Here is a 16,723-nt window from a genome sequence, read left to right as displayed (position 1 = left end):
GTACTGAGTCTCTCTAATCTTATTATCCTTTTGATCAATGCTTATAGATCTTTAGGTGCCCAAAATGACATTTTTATCCTTGTGTGTGGTCCTTTTATTGAGTCAGTTTGTTACTGTTATACTCAATCTTTTGTCGTACTCAATCTTTTGTATGTACTTTGCATACGGACCTGGAAGGTTTGCCGCTCCCACTTACCTTCTTAAAATTCGTGATTCAAGAATTTCTTCATTCCTCAAGAATCAAAACCATTTTGATTGCCTTTATGAATCGAAGATTCTGACTCTTGCGTGCTTTTATCTGTCGATGGATTCTTTAAGCATGCGCCATGCGTATGGAAATAACTGGACTGGGGAAATCCAATTCCTTTTGTCTAGTTTCGGGAAACTCGAATGTTTCCATCCTTCTTAGTTTTCTATTCTAGAAAACTAATTTAGGTCTTCAGTTGACTTAAATTATCAGGCTACATGTCTTGATGAGATATGGATTCCATGATGATTTTTGGCTTCTAAGCCAAAATCTAGAGTCAGTTTCCGTCTCTGCGCAGGTCTTTTATCTCTTCAGAAATAACCTTATCTTCTGAATCTTTGAGATTTTACTTTTGACCTTTTAGGGCTTTTGAACAATAATTTGGAATATTCTCAACTATTTTGAGATTTTTCCTTTAGAGACACTTTCAACTACTTTGAGAGTTCTCCTACGAATTACATTCGCTTTTGTGCGGTAGGGTTTAAGATCCAATCTCTACCTTTTCTTTTTCCCGAGGAACCGCGGTTTTACTGTCTTTCAACAGTTTTGTTGCTCTTGGTCGAACTTAATCGGCCAGTACATTTTTCATGATTTTTCTTCATGACTCTTCATGATTTTTCTCATGATCGAATTAATTCGACTTGTACTTTTCTCCCACTTATTCTTGTAATAATTAGTACTTTTCTCCTAGATTACTAGGTATGCTAATTACTATAAGAATACTATCATGTGAAGGGTTATATGGGTATCTAATATACCTAATTGTCTAGTGTTTTTAGCGGAATCTCAAACATCTCTATGTTTAACACTAGTTTCCAAGATCTATACATGAACATATCAATGAACTAGAATGGAAAGAAGATTACCTCTTAATCGCTTTCCCACGAACTAAACCCCGACCAGTATTCGGAAGATAAGAGCTCCAAGTGTAGCTCCTCTACTTGAGACACCGAGTATATGACTTGAACTCCCTCCTTTCAGTCAGCTAGGACCTTCTTGAAGGTTGAGATGAAGAACTCCTTCTTCTTGACTAGATACTTGAGAAAACTCCTTTTCTCTCTCTCTCTCTGAGATGTATATTCTGAAACTCTTTCAGTTGACAGTTTCTCCTCTCGAGAATTGTCTCTCTGAGAAAATTCTATCTCTTTCTTTAGGTTGTCTAATTAGGTATATATAGAAATCCCTAGAAAAGGTATTAGACCCAAACTAGGATTCCTAAACCTAATTATAAGGTAACTTCCAAAATTACCCTCTTTAGGGTTCCCTTGAGTGGCCGACCAACATATCCCTTTACGGATTTCCTTGCCGGCCCACTATGGGCCTAACCGGCCATGTAATGGCCGGCCCCTTGCCTTGGTCAGCCATCACATGGCCGGCCCACCTAAAGCCTTTTCGGGCCTCCTTTTCGGGCCCAGACATGTTTATCTCTCTTCGGACTTCTCCGAACTAATTGGACTTACCAATAATGGATCAAATCCACTTATTTGCCATTCTCTTTCTAGTCAATTATCTCCCTTCAAATCATTACTCTTATGTGTAACCCTTGTAGGATCCGGTCTATGTTAGCCGCGGATTACCGAAGTTATCCGACGATCGTAGTTGGCTTCTAGCTAAGCATTCTGACCCCTAATTCGACCAGACTAATGATCATCCGAGTAAGGTCATTAAGATCCTATTCGCCAAATCGTACGCATTGCAACCTTGGTCGAAGGACACTCCTACGGAAGGATACCATTTCTTCAGACCGAGGCAATATATCCTTCAGTCTCCCACTTGTACTTCGAACAAGTGAAATGCTCGATTCCCATGTTTTTCGTATCTCATCTGATGTGTCATATATATCAGACTCTCTTGATCCGGAGAACAACTTCTAATTCAAACGATTAACTCTTAATCCGTTCGAGCACGACCATGCATTTTTCAGTTGTTTCTCATCAAGTGGCCCGGAGATACTTTGTCCTGATTTTACTCAGGAAAACATATTCCATTCTTGTACTCCCACTCAATTTCATGTCTATCCTGTCTCCCCTAGTAATCCGCCTTTATAACCACTTTTTACGGCTGGCGTTTAACGGTACTAAAGTTCGACATTCCTTCCATAAACTGAGTGAGTACTCATGTTTTGAGGAATCTATCCAATTTTCTTAAATGAGAGTTATGACAGCTCACAACTTCAACTCTTGAAGTACTCTCATTTGGTGGGTTTCCAGTGTATCATCTATAGACCCATGAAGTTGACCCTTGAATACTGCTATTCCCATAGCCCAAGAAACAGCGCTATCTTGTCAATCACTCATGCTAGTCATCTTAAGTCATTATTGTCCAATTAATGACCTGGACTAGGGATAGTATGATGGTGTGCTTCCATGTTCACTTAGTAGGGTTTCTTTCATTAGATCACTTATCTAATAAACCTACTTGGAACACTCCATCATTTTGGACTGTCGTCTAAATTCTAAACCATAATTTAGATGACGAAATAAACTAAGTTTATTTCGGATAACAAGAGTCTGTAAAATTTGAGCACCCGCGTGAACCCCTTCACGTTCTCAATTTTATAAGTCTTTTTAGGATACTTATACCTTGATCCTAATCCCTTAGATTCATGCATCTCCATGATCGTTCTAAGGTGACAATTTAGTTTCATTTTCACTTCGCTTTGTCATTATCTTGCTTTCGAACGCCTTCGTAAGCTTTTATGATAATATCAGTTTCTCCCACTGAAATCAGTACTTCCCAAGTTCTAATTTTATTCTCTTATCTAGTAGAGTTAGTAACGACTCCCAGCATGAAAAACTCTTTTCCATCTGTTTGCCCTTCCTGAAAGATTCCTAGCTTTATTTTTGGAAGATTACTTTTATGACTTTCTTCAATCTTCTGACTTGTATGGGTGACGACATCTTTTGTACTCCAAGTATTTCTCAGATGTTCGGGTAAACAACAATCATCCCATGATCGTTCTTATGTTTTCAAACATAAGTGTCTCTCTCGTGTTTGTTTTCGCTTATCAGAATTTCCAAGTTCCAAATTTGCTTGACAGTTTATCACGGGAGATGGGTAGAATCTCTCTCTAAGAGATCTTCTATTCAGATCTCTTCAAAACTCCTTTTCAACGAGTCTTTATCATCTTTTGATCTATCGCCATAGACTTCGATGCCCATAATTAATTTACCCTCGTCTATTGTCCTTCCGAGCATGTCTCCTACATACAGGACTTGAAACTAGCTTGTTTCACTCCCACTTACCTTCTTGTCGAACAAGACTTAACCATTCTTACTCTTATCTCTTTGGATTTCTGGTCTAATTTTAGAGTGGTTCCACTATAGTCTGTTTGAATCTTCCCAAGACTCATTGGGGTTTTTGAGAAAATTTGACAAACTTGCTTAACTCCTTAAGAAGTTTCTAGGCGATTCGTCCCTTATTCCCAAGGCGACATCCCTAGTAAGGCGAGTAACTCCTTACTCCCTTTTGTTGCTCTTATCGAATTCTATTCGAATATTTTCCTCCCACTTGTCTTAATTGAAGGACCCTTCCTTTCATTTAAGACACCATCGAGAGCAACAATATCATTGTGTTTCAGTGATTTGTGAGAAAACCCCGTTCTTCCTTTTGAAGAACTTTTGTCTATCATGCTGTAGACATTTGAATAAGTGACTACTTTTTAGAACTCCTAAAAAATCCATATCCGTATGGACTCAATTATTCACTATAGTTTATTTTAGGTTTTAGCGGGTTGGCAGATTCGTATTAGACTTTTATGCTTTTTGAAGATTGATGACTTTCGAACTTATGATCTCATCATATTCTTTAGTCACTTTGACCCATTTCTTGATTTTGGATTTGTTTCCAAAACTTTTCCAAAATCTAGTTCTTAGTTCATTCTAGTCACATTAATCGTAGGTTTTTATGTCTAACCTGAGTTTCTAAGATTAACTGACCTCTGTTTTTTCATAAGAAATATTGTCATATTTATTTGTCCAAAACATGATTAACTATTGTTGAGAGATACGTTACCAAACAACTTTAGTTTCATTCATATTCTTTCAAGTTTATTTGACTTGATTAGAATGACTAAGTCGAATCGCTTGGTGTAATTCTTTAAAAGTTAAATAGGCTCTTTTAAGAACATCGTAAAATACCAAATATTTTATTCACTCTCATAATCTCATTACAGAGTCAATGTTCTAAAAGAAAAGGAATACTAAAACTGATTTAAAGTAATGCCTATTGAGTCTATGATCCTTCTTGAGCTTTTCCAGCAACTCTTGCCTTCTTAGCTTTTGACAGGTTGACCTCCTCTTCAATAAATACTCAGCTCCCACTTGCTCCTGTCATTCATAATGATAAGAGTCTTTTAGGTATCACATACCTTGAGGAAATAGTATTTAATTGAATCAACTTTTAATAATTATTACCTTGTCCGGAACTTTCAGTTCTGTTGTTTAATTCTTCCAAGTATCGCGGGCAATCTCTTATCCGGATATGAGATGTACTACCGCATACTAGACATCTTTTGTTAGGAAGGATGGTTCTGGGTTTTGGAACTTTCTTGCCCATTCCTTTGCCAGATCGTCTCCTTCTTCTAACGTCCTCCGTTCCCGTATTTACAGTCTCCTGAACACTTAGAATTTCTTCTGTAGTTTCAGGTACGCTGATCTTTCTTTCAGCTACTTCCAGAATTGTGAGCAGGCTTTCAAAGGAAACTTGGTCAAACTTATCTTCAAAGTCTGTTACTACATCCTGATAACTTTCGTCTAGTGAATTCAGGATGAGGTCAACCGCCATTACGACTGGCATAGGAGATCCCATCCATTCCATGTCGTTGAAGTGATCAATCATCTCCAAAACATGGTGACGAACAAATTTCCCTTTCTCCATTCGTTTTCCCAGTGCCACCATTGTGATTCTAAATCTCTCAATTCGACATTGTGTTCCAAACAAATCTCTGAGTCGTCGAATGATGGTGTATGCTTCCATGTCAACGAACATATCTTGATATTTCCTTTCCATGGACATTAGCATTAAACCGGTTATTGGCGCTGACTCCCTTCGAATATCGTCTACTTGCTTACGCTCTTCATCAGAAGAGGTTTCTGAAAGCACGGGGATTGGAGTGTCCAATACTTCTGCTCTTGCTCCAAGAACCTTTCTCAGATTTCTTTCCCATTGAACAAAGTTGGTATCGTTCAACTTCTCCAGTACGGTATAAAGGTTGAAGATGTTGTTGTTTGTCATAATTAAACTACATGTAAGAAATGCGAAAGTGATTAAACTTGTTATCCTGGCAATTTTCTTAATTTGCCTATATTATTCTATATTTGTTGTCCCCTAAGAATAATATAATTCCAAGATCCCATTCCATCGAAATTAAGCGTACTTTGGCACTGCCCTTAATTCGTCGTCCTGGGTGAGTAACTTCTTACTGATCATACTCCTATAATTCTTGGTAAACTAATTTAACATTTAAATGTTAAATCGTCCTTTAGCCCCGAAATCCAAAACCCTTTTGCTGACTCGTTGAGAATAACCATTTAGACATGTAGACCTCTTCATAGATCTACCCGTACTGTCCCGAGGTAAAAGATGGCTCCCTGCTTTGGCATGACCCACCATTGATGAACAAGGGCTCAACAGGTGTCTTAATCTGGGTAGGCTTTACTCAAAATTCTTTTTGGGACTTATTACGTAATTTATCAAGTTGCGTTACTGTGAACTCTAACATAACCATTCATGATTTATTACGTAAAAGGTTATGTGGGTTTGCGTAATGATTCGTTAAATCTTAGTATTACCTCTTAAAAGATCTCATCTTTTAAGTTTATTTCGTGTTCGCCTATGGTTCGTTTGGATTCATATCCTTGAACCTCTATTGACTACTCCCACTTGAACCATGATCTCATCGTTCGGTTCGTCAATAGATTCTAAGACCCTATACTCTAAGTATTATTCGGGCACAACCACTTGTGCTTAGAAACAAGAAACGATAATCTTTCTAAAGATATACTATTTTACGCAATCACACACATCCATACATACAATAATATGACATTCATAATAAACAAAGTATGTATCCTAGGTTCGTTTCTAGGTTTGCTATGTCTCGTATAGCTAATTGTGGGAATATGTGACATTTCTATGTCTAATGGGCTTTAAAGTTTGTTTTCACAAAACTCAAACTAGAAGCACCTTATGTTTCTTCCTTAATTGTTTCCTAAATCAATATAAGGAAAAACTCCGTTCGGGCTCTCTTATAACCCGGGTCAATGTCGGAAAAATATGCTTGGAACCGGGAGAAAAAGTCTGAAAAACATCCACTAAGGTCAAGGCCCAAAAAGCCCTTGAGTCATACTCAAAAAGACCTAAGTCAACCCTGGTCAAAGTCCTTTGACTGGTCTCGGGCCAACCCTTGACTTAGCCTAGTCAAGGTCCGGACCATGAGACAACACGTTCCTGTCGTGCTCAGTCTCTTGGGCAGATGCGTCCTAGCCTAGCTAGACGCTTCTGTCCTAGGAAATACCATAGGCATCTCGGGTGAGATGTCTAGGATGTGTCCTGGACGCGGCCTAGACGCGTCCAGATCATCGGGTCAAGTATATCTCCTCTCGGATGCTCAGTCTGAGAGGTGTTGGAACATCCAGACGCGTCCCATACGTGTCTCGGGCTGGGACAGCACATAGGCCATCTTGGGTGCTCGGTCCGAGATGCATTTGTGCATCACAGTTGCGTCCCAGACGCTTCTGTGCACGGACAACACGGGTATCCTGCACGGGATGCCTTCTGGACGCGTCCAGATGCATCCTAGACGCTTCTGGATATTCCAGTTGCATCCCAGGCACGTCTGGAAGTTCCAGTCGCATCCTAGACGCGTCCGGTCGCTCCAGACGCATTCTGGATGTGTCCGGACCTCTGTCCAGTATCACGGTCCTGGACCGAGACTTAATAGGTTTCCCTCGAGCGCGTCCTAGACGCGTCTGTCTCGGACTCCTATTCTGTCTTGGACTGGGATATCCCAGACGCGTCTCACGCGCTGGGACGTCCGAGACCCGAGAGTCTCGGATTCCTAGTCCGCGTTGGACTGGGATATCTCAGACGCGTCGTAGACGCTCTGGGATGTCCGAGACCTGAGAGTCTCGGACTCCTAGTCCAGCTCGGACTAGGATTCCCGGTCCTTCACGGACTGGGATTTCCAGTCCGTGTCCCACCCGGTTTCGGACCAGCAGTCCGAGACGTCCTGGCCGGTTCGGCCAGTTGGGTTTCCAAAATTTTTGGAAACCCTAGTGTTCCAACTGATTTCTTTTCTGTTTTTCATTGTTCCAGCTGCTGTTAGGTACTGTTTTTGATAAATCCATCAACCAATCTTCATGGTTTTGATGATTTTTATCAAAAACCTTAAAACCTAAAGCTTGTTTATGAAAACCCTTTCCATAAAACTATGTTTTTAGTGTTTTAGGTCATTGAATCACATTCAAATCCCTAATTGATCTAATCAAAATATGCTTGAATCTCCATTCACACACCATTAACACTATTATCTAGTTGTTCAAGTTTGAATCTAATTCGTCTAGTCAAAGATAGTTCATGCAAACGGCTCGTGATGCCACTGAAGGGTTATAGGGGTATCTAATACACCTAATTGTCTAGTGTTGTTAGCGGAATCTCAAACATCTCTATGTTTAACACTAGTTTCCAGGATCTATACATGAACATATCAATGAACTAGAATGGAAAGAAGATTACCTCTTAATCGCTTTCCCACGAACTAAATCCCGACCAGTATTCGGAAGATAAGATCTCCAAGTGTAGCTCCTCTACTTGAGACACCGAGTATATGACTTGAACTCCCTCCTTTCAGTCAGCTAGGACCTTCTTGAAGGTTGAGATGAAGAACTCCTTCTTCTTGACTAGATACTTGAGAAAACTCCTTTTCTCTCTCTCTCTTTCTCTGAGATGTATATTCTGAAACTCTTTCAGTTGACAGTTTCTCCTCTTGAGAATTGTCTCTCTGAGAAAATTCTATCTCTTTCTTTAGGTTGTCTAATTAGGTATATATAGAAATCCCTAGAAAAGGTATTAGACCCAAACTAGGATTCCTAAACCTAATTATAAGGTAACTTCCAAAATTACCCTCTTTAAGGTTCCCTTGAGTGGCCGGCCAACATAGCCCTTTATGGGCTTCCTTGGCCGGCCCACTATGGGCCTAACCGGCTATGTAATGGCCGGCCCCTTGCCTTGGTCGGCCATCACATGACCGGCGCACCTAACGCCTTTCCGGGCCTCCCTTTCGGGCCTTGACATGTTTATCACATGGTCATTAAGATCCTATTCACCAAATCGTACGCATTGCAACCTTGGTCGAAGGACACTCCTTCGGAAGGATACCATTCCTTTAGACCGAGGCAATATATCCGTCATCATGAGCAACAAACACTTTGTTCTCTTGATTGTTTGTGGAGGAAGCCCAAATTTCTTCCAAAGAAATTGCGTCAGACTTTAGCTAGTTTTTGTATCCTCGTAAAACACTTTTGCACAAGATTTAGCTTTTAGACGGATTTTGGTAAGTGTGAAAGTAATCGTTTCTAGAATATATCCCAACGTATTCGGAAGACTTGACTTAAACCCATCATTAATCGAATCATGCATAGCAGTGTTCGATTACTCCCACTGAATCCACCATCCGTCAGATGTGTTCCATGGAGCAGAGTTGGAAAATTGTTTCTCAACTCCTTTGATGGTTATCAAGTGTTTGACTCAAGTTTTCACCACTCCAATCGGATGGCTTAAACTCTCTTGTCAAAGTGATTCTTTACTTCGGTTTGTACTTTGTTTGAACCTTCCAAACATTCCGACTCCTACTTTATGATTTGTACGTTCCCATACTTCATGAAGTTTGTCGGAGCACATATTGAAGTATGTCTCCTTAGCTTCTACAAGTAAACTCATAGGTCTGCATAACACCGTATGAGTCGTAATAGATTACTACTCTCTATGCCCTTTTAAAAGGGGTGACTTTGTCAATTAGTCCTTAAGACTTAATCGACAATGCTGAAGTTAATGAGTTTGAATCTCTTGATATTCGTCATTATCAATGTTAACCTTTAGTTAATTTACCACTGGTTTAAAACATCAGATGTTTCTAGAAGAACAAAATAATCGCTATTAAGTTCTAAGCTAGATCAGTGTTTAAAGGAAGACTTTGATCCCTTTCTGCATCCCTAGCATTACTGCTTCTGCTCACTCTTGGATCTTTACTCCTTTTAGTCAAGTATGTAATTTCCTTAAGCTCCCACTGAGCCGCTCATCTGGTCTTAAATACCTGATGAAGTGGTACTTGTTTAACTTTGTTAACAAGGGTACGGAATCGGAATTTCATGATACATTCCTTTTGTCCTCCAGGTGCTAAAGGTAGTTTCCCTTTTGAATGGCCTAACCATTATTTGGAAGCATTTACAGTAATGAGGAATACTCTTGATCATGTACTCGGCAACTGCTTTTCTTTGATCAAATGTTTGTCTCACTTGACTGACCTTTTTCCCTTTTAAATCTCAAGAAACACTTTCTTAGATTCCTTTTATCAAATCTCAAGAACCTTTCTTAGATTTGATATTCCCGTGTGTTCTGCTCAGTTGTTAGTAACAAACTGAGTGACTCATCTAAGGTCTTATCTATCTTTGTTCAATCGATATTGAATTGGGTGATAGATTAATTATGTTGCCTTCCTTTAGGATGACTTTCAGATTACCTTGGAGGTCTCGTACCTCTCCATTTATGACTTCTGTAGGAACCTCTTCCTCTGTTTGTCTTAATGGTTAAGCTAGCATCTATTACTCTTTCAAAGAGAATGTTATACGATTGCTTGCAAAAAGGCTTTTGACCTTCTCCGGTACGAGGCAACACTGGGATTGGGTATTCTAGTAAGCTTTCCTTTTGAATCTGAGAACTATTCTCAGATTCATTCTTCCATTCCAGGAAGTTGATCAACACTTCCCTTAGGCGTGATTCAAGGCTGAACCTGTTTCCTTGTGTCATCTTAACTCTACATAAAGAAATGGAAAAGTTTTAAAACTCGTTATCGTTTTTGAAAAACATTAGTTTTCCCACATTATTCAATATAAAATCGTCCCCGATTGAATAAGTGATTCCAAGATCCCAGTTCTTCGAAGTAAAGTGGACGAAGGCCCTACCCTTTGACTCCGTCGTTCCGGGTGAGCGAACTACTTCACTGATCATACCTTATGACGCTTTGTTGGTAGATTTCATTGATGAATGACTAATCTATCCTTTTGGCTCGAGTATCCAAGACTCTCTTGCTGATCTCGTTGAGTAGAACCATTTAGACATGTAGGCCTCTTCTATAGACCTACCCGTATTGTCCCAAGGTAGAGGAGGTACTCTGCGAAGGCCGACCCACCTTCCTCGAACAAGGGTGCAACGAGTGTCTTAATCTGGATAGGCGATTACTCAAGATTACTTTTGGGGACTTTTACGCTAGTCTGGCGTTTGTTATAGTGAACTATTTAGCCTACCTATCATTCACGACATAAAGCGTATATAAGTAAGTAAATGCGCGCGAGAAAGTAAATCAAGCAGACATGGATCCTAGTATGGCCCCTAACCTAGAAGATCTAATCTCCTTTGATTTTTTTTCTTGTTTCGCCTTTTGGTCCGTCTTAGATCGTCATCTTTGAACCTCCATTGAATTCTCCCACTCGCCTTCGGATTTCATCCTTGAGCTTTTCAATGGACTCATAGACCCTAAACTCTAATTACAAGACTCTAACGATTCGCAGATCGTATAAACTTAAAATTAAAATTAATTACAAAGCATGCAACCATCCGTACTTAAAACAAGAATAAAGAAATAAATCTATGACCATACTAGTTTCCCGCATTCACATCACATGCAATCATATAATATATCAAGGCTAAGAATTATACATGTATGTTAATCCAGGAGATACTTTTGTCGACATCCCATGTCACATTACGGACCTTAAGTCTAAATTCGAAGAATTCGACTAATGGTGCGTTCTCGTGTTATCTCTTATGATTTCTAAAATCAACTTTAAGAAAAACTCCGTTTTGGGCTCGAGAAAGCCCCGGTCAATTTCGGAAAAAACTTGGTTCGATTCTTAATGATTTCATAAATCAATTTAAAGAGAAATCTGTTTTGGCCTTCCGGATGGCCCGGATTAACTTTGGAATTATTTGGTTGGAATCGGAAGAAAATTTGGCAAAAACTCTCACTCGAATGATGGTCCCTTTTCGTGGTCCGAAAAGCCTCGAAAAAGCCCGGGACAAGTCCCCGCCCAAGCCCAATCCCACAAAAGGGCTCAGTCAAGGTCCGGACATGGCACGGCCCATAGGGCCGGCATGTCCTGGCCGAGGCCTACCAAGGAGAATAGTGTAGAAGAAACTTGAAGAAGAAGAAATAGATCTAGTATGAATCTTGTGTTTAAGGTAAGAACTAACTTCAATATCTAGTTTATTATTGTGAGAAAACTTTGTATGTTTTGCTTATGAGATTGTGTAGATCTAAAGAAACTTTATTATATGAAAGTATGTTGATGAGAATCTTTTGAGTTTATTTGATTGTATTGATGTATCTACACCTATAATCTCCAACATACATGAGCTAACGTGATGGTAGAATTGGTTGTGATCATAGACTTGTTAATTATAAATCTACTATAGAACTCATCATCATTAGAAGAATACAGATGGGGGAATTGGTGGTGATCATACATTTGTTAATTTATTTCTAGTGACTAATATTAGGAAGTCCACTGATCAACTCCACTCGGCCAAACCGAGTGGACTCTGTTTCTCTAGGAGTTGTATTACAATTAGGGGTTGTATTACAATTAGGATTGTTGTATTACTTAGATAAGTATGGTTGAGATATTATCTCCTAACCCTAATGCCTATGTATTCCTATAAATAGGAATCCATGTACCTTGTATTAAACAACAACAGAGAGAATTAATATAATACTTGTATTTCAAATACGTTCACTCGATTTTTCTCCCTCTCGGTTTCACTCGATCTCTCTCGATCTATCTCTTGATCATATAAAGAGGTTTATACCTCTTCACATGGGATAAGAGCCATTTTTTTACAATGACTTTTACTGATGCTTCTTGTGAAACTAATACCACTACTTCTATTAATTCTAGAGGTCCTTTTGATGTTCACCATTCAGATTCTCCCACTAGTATCTTAATCACGCCTCTTCTAATAGGTGACAATTACTCCTCATGGTCTCGAGGAATGATCAAAGCTCTTCGAGCTAAAGATAAGCTAGGATTTGTGGATGGGTCAATATCGAAACCCACCAATCCTAATAAGTTACGTCTATGGGGACGATGTAATAATTTGGTTTCAAGTTTGCTAATCAACTATGTCGATCCGTCATTACGATCCTCCATACTATATGACGATAATGCTTCCGATATATGGAAGAATCTCTATGATCGTTTTCATCAAACGAATGCTCCTAAAGTTTTCCAACTAAAGAGAGTTATTTCATGTCTTAAACAGGACGATTCTGATGTTTCAACCTATTTTACTAATCACAAAGCTCTTCAAGATGAATTAAACTCCTTGATGACTACCGAACCATGTATTTGTGGGCATGGTCTTTCATTGATTGATCGAACTAATCAAGATAGAGCAATGAAATTTCTTCAAGGTCTTCATGACCAATTTTCGGCTATTCGAAGTCAAATTTTGTTAATGGATTTGTTTCCTAACATTCTCCATATTCACTCTCTTGTTAAGCAAGAAGAGGTTTAACAAAGTCTTCTAACCCCATTGTTATCACCACCGACGCTGCTGACCTTGCTGTTGGCTCCAATGATAATGGTTTAAATCGGTTTGATCGTTCCGAGAGGCCACGATCAAAACGTCCCCGATCCTTTTGCGACAATTGTAAAACCCATGGTCACCACATTATAACTTTTTACCAACTCCATGGGTATCCATCTCAATACGGTCAATGCAACCGGAGCCGCTCTCGTCCAAACCGGTTGCAGCCTCGGTCCTTGATCAAACCACCACGGGAGTGCCTGTAGCAACATCCCTCACGACCGAACAGTACTAGTCGATCTTGGCACTTTTGGAGCAAACCAAGCAACCCACTCCAACGACTTCTCTCGGTAACAATAGAGATCCTCACATCAACCTAACAGGTAAGTTTTCATCTTCTTTTCATCCTCCTTGGGTCATTGATTCGGGAGTTGCCAAACATATTTGTTTGCCCCTTTCCTAATTCTCTAATTACTCGATTGCACCACCTAATTTCTTCGTTCGCTTACCCAATAGCTTTTATTTACAAGATGTCCTTCACATACCATTTTATTTGACCTTGACTTATGTCTTTTTCAGGATCGAGTGATGAGGAAGAAGATTGGGCATGGTAGTCTTCATGATGACCTTTATTTACTTCGCACGGAGCGTCCTATTATTTTGGTTACAAGTTTAGTTCGAGATAGTTCTAGTAATGATTCTTATGTTATATGGCATTGGCGTTTAGGCCACCCATCCTTTTCCTGTTTTCAGTATTTAAATTCTAAGCTTCCTCGTATGAATTTTAAATTTTTATCGAATAAAGTACCATGCGATATTTGTCCTCTTTCCAAACAATGTCGTTTACCTGTTCCTCTTCCCACATATTTGAATTAATTCAAGCGAACCTATGGGGACCTTTTCCCGTCCCCTCCAACTCGGGTTGTCGTTACTTTCTCACACTTGTCGACGATTTTTCTCGTTGCTCATGGTTGTTTCGTATGAGTTTGAAATTGAACTCGAACAAGTTAATCAAGAAATTTTTTAATTACATCTCCACCCAATTTAACAATAGAATCAAAATTCTCTGTTCGATCATTAGATCCGAGTTCATGAATAATTCCTTACAATTATGGTTGCTCGATAAAGGGATTATCCACCAACGTAGTTGTACTTATACACCTTAACAAAAATGGGGTGGTTGAGCGAAAGCATCGCCAAATTCTTGAAGTGGCCCGTTCGTTACGTTTACAAGCGAATCTCCCACTTTGTTTTTGGGGAAAATGTGTCTTGACCGCCGTTTATTTGATAAATAAACTGCCTACACCTATCCTTAAAGGCTTATCTCCTCATGAAATTTTGTCAGGATCACCTTCGAATCTCTCTCACCTACGTGTGTTTGGGCGTCTTTGTTATGCTCGCATACCTTTGTTTAAAACAAAGATGGACCCTATGCCTCCGCCGGTATTTTTTCTTGGTTATCCAAGTGGTCAAAAGGGTTATCACGTCCACGATATTCAAACTCGTCGTATTTTCACTTCCCGTGACGTTATTTTTTCATGAAACCCGTTTTCCGATGGCTTCATCACACCCGGCTACGCCATCTTTGTCTAAGTCCCCGACCCTATTTCTCTCTATCTCAGATAATGGGACTTTCTAATTTCCGACCGTTCGTCAACAACAAGCCTTAGTGCCTTTGGCCGAACTGACCGACACATCACCCTCGGTCAGTTCTGACCTTTCGATACACGACCAGGCAGAGAGGGTGCCTTCAACTCCCTCTGACGGTCCCTCGCAGGCCCATGTACATTAGGCCCAACTCTAAAGGTGCCCTCAGAGTCACTCCATTCATTTCTATCCCGGGTGAGCCTTTAGAATCCGCTGATTCCCTTTCCAATGATGCAACCCTATCTTCTCACCATTCCACTGGAAACCGGCCGGTTTAGGACTCGTCGCCCTCCGGTCCATTTACAGGACTATGTTTGTTCAAATACAAGACTAATCAAATATCCACTTGAAAACTATTTTTCCATCAATTCGTTTTCCACATCTCATCAAAAGTTTCTCTCTTCGGTTTGAACAACTACTGAACCCACTTCTTTCACTCAAGCAATGAAGTCCTCTCATTGGAGAGATGCAATGTCCAAGGAGATTTCTGCCTTGGAATCAAACAAAACATGGTTCATTGCTACATTGCCCCCCGACAAACGTCCGATCGGATGCAAATGGATTTCCAAAATCAAGTTCAAATCTGATGGCTCAATTGAACAATACAAAGCCCATCTAGTGGCAAAAGGATACACTCAAATTGAAGGATTAGACTATAATGACACTTTCCTCCGGTTGCTAAATTAGTTACCGTTCGTGTTGTAGGGTTACGGATGTTTCTAACACACCTTTTCTAGTGTTTATTGCGGAATCTCAAACATCTAATGTTAACACTATACTCCCAGGATCTAATTATACATGAACTAATCAATGAACTAGATATGGAAAGATGATTACCTTTAATCGCTTTCCCACGAACAAAATTCCGACAAGATTCGGAAGATCAAGAACTCCAATTGTAGTTCCTCTACTCGAGACACTGAGTGTATCGCTTGATCTCCCTCCTTCGAGTTAGCTAGAACTCTCTTGAAGGTTGAGATGAAGAACACCTTCTTCTAGACTAGATAATCGAGAAAACTCCTTTTCTCTCTTTTGGCTTTTCTCTCTAAAAGCTCTCTTGAATTGTCTCTTTATTTTCGTACATAATTATGTCTTAAGGAGGTCTATTTATAGGGACCAAAGAGAAGGTATTTGACCCAAACTAGGATTCCTAAAATATCTCCTTCAAGACATATCTTTTTGTGTCCCATATAAAACCCTAAAAGGGTTTATGTGTGGCCGGCCAATATAAGCCTCTATATGCTTTATGGCCGGCCCACACAAGGGGTCTAATCGGCCATGTGCTAGCCGACCCCTTTATGGGCACCCTCAGGCTCCCTTTTTAGCCCGGGATCATGTACACTTGTCCGGACTCTTCCGAATTCCTTTTGGCCTCAAATAATGGATCTAATCCACTTATTAGCCACTTTATATCTAGTCAATTTCTCTCCCTTCAAACCATCACTCTTATGTGTAACCCTTGTAGGATCCGGTCTATTTAAGTCGCGGATTACCGAAGTTATCCGACGATCGTAGTTGGCTTCTAGCTAAGCATTACGACCCTAATTCGACCGGACTAATGATCTTCCAAATAAGGTCATTATGATCCTATTCGCCAAATCGTACGCTTTGTCATCTTGATCGAAGGACATCCCCTTCAGACCGAGGGAATATACCCTTCAGTCTCCCACTTGTACTTAAAACAAGTGCAATGCTCATCTGATATGTCATACTTATCAGACTTTCTTGATCCCGAGAACAAACTGTCAAATCAAATGATTAACTCTTAATCCATTTGAGCATGGCCATGCATTTTCCAGTTGTTTCTCATCAAGTGGCCCGAAGATATTTTATCCTGATTTTACTCAGGAAGACATATTCCATTCTTGTACCCCCACTCCATTTCATGTCTATCTTGTCTCCCCCAGCAATTCGCCTTTATAACCTCCTTTTACGACGCGGCGTTTAACGGTGCCAAAGTTCGACATTCCTTACACAAACTGAGTGAGTACTCATGTTTTGAGGAATCTCTCCAATTTGCTAAAT

General features: G+C 39.8%; 2 protein-coding genes across 2 annotated transcripts in view; both read left to right on the top strand.

Annotated features, from left to right (window-relative positions):
• Positions 1–16,723, top strand: part of LOC147538704 (uncharacterized) — a 56,067-nt gene that overhangs the window by 27,033 nt on the left and 12,311 nt on the right. The gene's annotated exons all lie outside the window — the stretch shown is intronic.
• LOC147538705 (uncharacterized) lies at positions 12,365–13,039 on the top strand. Its single transcript, XM_086642993.1, has one exon. It carries the CDS (start codon positions 12,365–12,367, stop codon positions 13,037–13,039), a length of 675 nt encoding a protein of 224 aa, XP_086499119.1.

The sequence above is a fragment of the Eschscholzia californica genome, unplaced genomic scaffold (genome assembly GCF_041429995.1).
Source record: "Eschscholzia californica isolate CP2 unplaced genomic scaffold, dmEscCali1.0.p SCAF_5, whole genome shotgun sequence".
Lineage (NCBI taxonomy): Eukaryota > Viridiplantae > Streptophyta > Magnoliopsida > Ranunculales > Papaveraceae > Eschscholzia > Eschscholzia californica.
Note: the sequence above shows the minus strand (reverse complement) of the source record. Positions and strands in the feature narration are given on the sequence as shown.

Coding starts and splice junctions, on each gene's coding strand:
- LOC147538705 (XM_086642993.1), top strand. CDS start 12,365: ATGACTTTTACTGATGCTTCTTGTGAAACTAATACCACTACTTCTATT.